This window comes from Phaseolus vulgaris, chromosome 11 (assembly GCF_000499845.2).
Source record: "Phaseolus vulgaris cultivar G19833 chromosome 11, P. vulgaris v2.0, whole genome shotgun sequence".
Classification (NCBI taxonomy): domain Eukaryota; kingdom Viridiplantae; phylum Streptophyta; class Magnoliopsida; order Fabales; family Fabaceae; genus Phaseolus; species Phaseolus vulgaris.
Window position 1 is genome coordinate 8,673,779 of NC_023749.2, and position 6,083 is coordinate 8,679,861.

The 6,083-nt window shown below is 27.6% G+C and overlaps 1 protein-coding gene across 1 annotated transcript; it reads left to right on the forward strand.

Moving 5' to 3' along the window:
* The first annotated feature begins 458 nt into the window (after positions 1–458).
* LOC137833531 (uncharacterized) lies at positions 459–1,103 on the forward strand. The gene is made up of 2 exons (XM_068641878.1): positions 459–542; positions 588–1,103. Exons 1-2 carry the CDS (start codon positions 459–461, stop codon positions 1,101–1,103), a joined length of 600 nt encoding a protein of 199 aa, XP_068497979.1.
* The last annotated feature ends 4,980 nt before the right edge of the window (positions 1,104–6,083 follow it).

The window sequence follows — 6,083 nt, forward strand, 5'->3', positions numbered from 1 at the left end:
GTTTTGAAAAGTGTGATGTTGGCTAAGAGTGTTGTGTGTTATTGAGGGGTTTAAGATCAACTTTTTTTGTGTGGTTTTGTAATTTGATTTTGATTGCATAGTGAATTCATAGTGGTTAGCTGAGGATTAGATGTAACTCTTGGTTAAAAGTGAACCTGTGTGAATCTCTTTTTCCTTCTCTGATAAACTGCAATATAATATTTTCTATTATGCTGCATTAAACAATCAGTTGTTTCAATTAAACAACTGTTAATATTTCTTAAAGAACTGCTAATCTATTAAATATTCCAGTTGAATAGATAAATCAATTGATTGATTTTACAAATCTTTTCACCCTACTTCCAATATTTGCGAAAACAATTCACCCCCTCTTGTTTAGGCCATACGTTCTAACAATTGGCATCAGGAGCTGAGTTTTTGAAAGTTACTCAAGTTTCAATCCTAAATCTTTTTGAAAGATGGCTAAAAAACTACCCTTTAGAGAGGTGGCTTCTATAAACAGACTACCTATGTTTTGTGGGCTGGACTATAAATTTTGGAAGGTAAGAATGAAAATTTTAGTTGAGTCAATTGATAGAATAATCTAGGATGCTATCATCAATGGTCCTTTTATTCCTAATCTTGAAAAAGATGATGCTTTTATTGAAAAAGCTTGGTCCCAATGGACTGGGAGTGATGGGAAAAAGACTCAATATAATTATATTTCCAAGAACATCATAACCTTTGCTTTGAATTCAGATGATTTTTTCAGGGTTTCTCAGTGTGGATTAGCAAAGAAAATTTTGGACATTCTTGAGGTGACCCATGAAGGTACAACAGACATAAAGAGGACAAGGAAGCATGGATTAGTTCAAGAGTACGAATTGTTTAGGATGCTAAAAGGGGAAACCATCTCTGATGTACAAAAGAGATTTACTCACATAGTAAATAATCTTATTGGTCTTGGCAAAGTGTTTGAAAGAGAGGAGTTGAACATCAAGATCCTAAAATGTTTGGACAGATCTTGGCAGCCAAAGGTCATTGCCATTTCTAAATCAAAGGATCTGACTGCATTGACAACTGCATCTTGTTTGGAAAGCTCAGAGAGCATCAACTTGAGATGAATCGATTGAATGACCAAGAAAATGAAGAAAAGCATGTGAAAAACATTGTTTTAAAAACTGCAGCACAAAAGATTGATCAAGACTCAAGTGACTACAGTGGCAGTGAGACTCTCAATCTGCTCACAAGGAAATTTGGGAAGTTCTTGAAAAAGAACAACAGGGACAAAGCTCAATCATCAAACATGTATAATAACAAGAAAACAACTTTGTTTAATTATGCAAATTATACTTGTTATAGATGTGGAAAACAAGGTCACATAAAGGTTGAATGTCCAACCACTATGAGCAAAGAGAAAGGTGTTCACAGGAAGTATGAGAAGAAAGGCAAAGCAAGAATAGCATACATAGCCTGGCAGATCAATGATGATTTTTCTTCAAGTTCTTCATCAAAGGATAATGAGGAAGTCAACCTATGTTTGACGACAAATGAGGAAGCTAACACATTATCCCTGTTAAACAATCGATTGAAAGGGTTAAACAAATGGTTGAAAAATCGAGTTAAGGCCTTAAAAGAACAGTTAAGTCATTCAAAAACTGATTTTGAAAACCTGTAAATTATTTACAAAAACTCTTCTTGTAAGTGTGCTAATTCAAGCTTTTGTAAAAACTTTGATTTCCTTCAAAAGAAGGTTCACTATCTTTTAAAAACAGTAGAAAAGTTTTCCAAAGGGCAGTCCAATTTTGAAATTGTTCTTGCTTTTCAAAGTTGTGCTTTTGGCAAGGCTGATCTAGACTTTAACACAAACAACAAGAACAAACCTTTTTCCAATTTCTTTGAAAAAAAACAATTATTAAATCATTTCAACTGGCTAAAACTTGCTTTTACTGCATGAAAAATGACCATACTGTTAAATTCTACAAAGCAAGAAGGTTTGTTGTTCCTAAAGATCTTTTGAAATGAACTCGCAAAGTTCAAATTAATACCATTGGACCCATATTCATAAGGGACCAAATCTTGCTCCTTAATCTATTTCTTGCAGTGTTCTTTGATAGCCAAGAAACAACTTTGGTACTTGGACAACAGTTGTTCAAAGTACATGACAGGGGATAAAAGCAAATTTGTCAATCTGCTCCTTAAGCAAGAAAGTCATGTTATATACAGGGACAATAACAAAAATAAAATTTCTTGTAAGAGGAATTGTTGGAAACAAGAACACATTCTTGATCAATGATGTGTTGTTTGTTGAAGGTCTAAATCACATCCTCCTCAGCATACGCCAATTGTGTGATAAAGGTTATCAAATAACCTTCAAGCCCAACACTTGTGAAATATGCTTGCCCACATCACATGAAATATTGTTAATTGGTAAAAGAATCAACAATATTTATTTGCTTGATATTTCAAACTCTGCATCTGAAATAGGTTGTCTCCTAACCAAACATGAGAAATCATGGTTATGGCATAGGAGAATAACACCCATTCACATGCGTCATTTAAACAAGTTGATTTTGAAAGATCTAGTTGTTGGTTTACCCAAACTCAAGTTTGAGAAAGACCATATATATGAAGCATGTCGAAATGGAAAGCAAATTAAAAATTCTTTTAAACTGAAAAATATAGTTTCAACTTCCAGGCCTCTTGAGTTGCTTCACATGGATTTGTTTGGTCCTTCAAGAACCATGAGTATTGGTGGAAACAACTATGCACTTGTTATAGTTGATGATTTCTCTAGATTTACATGGACACTATTTTTGGAATTCAAGAGTAATACATTTTCTACATTTAAAAATCTTGCCAAGAGATTGCAAAATAAATGTTGCAGTAATACTTGTGTCATTTGCAATGACCATGGGGGAGAATTTCAAAACGAAAAATTTAGTTTTTTTTTTTTTTTTGAAAACTGTGTCTTCATAATTGTCTATTCCTAAAACTCCTCAACAAAATGAGATTGTTAAAAGGAAAAACATATCTATTGAGGAACTTGTTCGAATCATTTTAAGTAAATCTTCACTACCAAAATATTTATGGACTGATGTTGTAAGCACAACTTGCTATGTAATTAAAAGAGTCCTCATTAGACCAATTTTGAAGAAAACTCCTTATGAACTATTTAATGGAAGAAAACCCAACATTGGTCATTTCAGAGTGTATGGTTACAAATGTTATATTTAAAATAATGGGAAGGAAAACCTTGGCAAGTTTGATGAAAAAGCGGATAACGACATCTTCCTTGTTTATTCCTTAAGTAGTCATGCATATAGAGTTTATAACAAAAGATTAATGACCGTGGAAGAATCTTTTCATGTTGTTTTTTTATGAAACTAACCATACAGAACATGATTATCTTAAGAAATCCACAAAAGAGGATGATTAGGATACAATTCTGCAGAAGATGCATCTCTACCTTAAAAAATAACTGGATGAAACTGCGAATCAACCAGTTGAAATCCTGCATCAGACTGATCTTTCCAAAGAATGGAGAATCCCAAGAGACCTTTCTCTGAACAACATCATAGGACAAATTGATAAGGGAGTCTCTACTCAAAACTCTATTACTAATTTATGCAAACACATGGGAATTGTTTCTTAAATTGAACACAAACCTATTTCTTGTACCTAAATCTGATTGCATGAATGTCATTAGAACAAAGTGGATATTTAAAAATAAATTGGATGAATCTGGTATGATAACTAGGAACAAAGCTAGATTGGTTGCTAAGGGGTATAATCAAAAAGAAGAAATCTATTATGATGAAACCTTTACACTTGTTGCTAGATTAGAAACTGTGAGATTACTGCTTGCATTTGCTTGTATGAGTGGCTTCAAACTTTTTCAGATGGATGTGAAAAGTACATTTCTCAATGAATTTATCAATGAAGAAGTTTATGTTTCTAAACCTCCCAACTTTGAAGATCATATACATCCAAATCATGTATACAAGCTTAAAAAGGCTTTTTATGGACTAAAGCATGCCCCAAGACAGTGGTATGAGAGGTTTAGTAATTTTCTCTTATCTCATGGCTATGAGAGAGGAAAAATTGATAAGATTTTTTTTTTATTAAAAGGTCTAAATCAACTATGAATCTAGTTCAAATATATGTTGATGGTATCATTTTTGGAGCTACTAATGAAAACCATGATTGTAACAGCTATGCATGGAGAATTTGAAATGTCCTTGATGGGGGAGTTATCCTTCTTCTTAGGACTACATGTTAAGAAATTAAAGCAAGGAATTTTCCTAAGTCAAACAAAGTACTGCAGGAAGATCCTAAAGAAGTTTGATATAGAAAACTACAAAAAGGCTTCCACTCCAATGTTAACAAGCTCTGACATGAATGCATACTTGGCTGGAAAAGTTGTTAATCAAACGAAATTCAGAGGGTTGATTGGATCTTTGATGTATCTCACTACTAGTAGGCTTGACATTATTCAACATCACCTACGAACTATTAGCCAAAGATCTCTATTACCTATCAACTATTACCCATTGATCTTTATTACCTACCAACTACTACCATTGATCTCTATTTACATACCAACTACTACCCACTGATCTCTATTACATACCAATTATTATCTATAGATCTCCATTACCTACTAACTTTTAACCCACGAATATTTATTACCTACTAATTATTATATCTCTATTACCTACCAAATATTCTAATAATAATAATAATTATATACATAATATTAAAAATATTATTATAATATGAATATTTATAAAATGATAATTAATATTCATAAATAATAATAATCAAAACTAATAAATATACATATTATTAATATTATAAAATAAATAATACTAATATAATAATATAAATAATATTATTAGTATTATATTAACAATCTGAAAAATATGAATATTATTATTAATAATATTAATATTATTAGAAATATTAATAGTATTAATAATATTGATAATATGAATGAAATTAATAATATTAGTAATAACAATATTAATAATATAAATACTATTTATATATTAGTAATAACAATATAAATAATATAAATACTATTTATATATTAGTAATAACAATATTAATAATATAAATAGTATTTATATATAAATACTATTAAATATTATTTATAAAATTAATAATATTAACACTATTTATAATATTAATAATACTAATAATATTTAATAATATTAATAATGCTAATCATATTTAATAACATTGATAATATTTAATAACATTGATAATATTTAATAATGTTAATAATATTTAATAATGTTAATAATATTTAATAATGTTAATAATAATATAATATTCAATAATATTTAATAATATTTAATAATATTAATAATATTTAGTAATATTAGTAATATTTAATAATATTAATAATATTAATAATATTTAATAATATTAATAATATGTAATAATATTAATAATATTAATAATATTTAATAATATTAATAATATTAATAATATTTAATAATATTAATAATATTTAATAATATTTAATAATATTAATAATATTTAATAATATTAATAATATTTAATATTATTAATCATATTTAATAATATTAATCATATTTAATAATATTTAGTAATATTAATAATATTGAATAATTTTAATAATATTTGATAATATTTAATAATATTAATAATGTTTAATAATATTTATAATATTTAATAATATTAATAATATTAATAATATTTAATAATATTTAAAAATATTAATAATATTTAATAATATTTAAAAATATTAATAATATTTAATATTATATTAATAATATTTAATGATATTAATTTTTTATGATATTAATAATTTTTAATAATCTATACTTATACATACCTCTTTAACTGCTTTCAATTTTTTATTTATTTTATCTTTACTAGCGGGAACACAGGCACTAACGTGCCTGTCTATCCGCATTTTTTATTTTTTTAGTATTTTTTTATTTTTCAAAAACAATTTTTCTTAATAACATTAAAATGAGAAGTTAAAGAGTAGTGGAGAAAGAAAGTGGGAAAGTTGAAAGTAGGATATGTGGGTTATGTGTAGTAGAGAATCATAAAATCTCTTTCTTAAA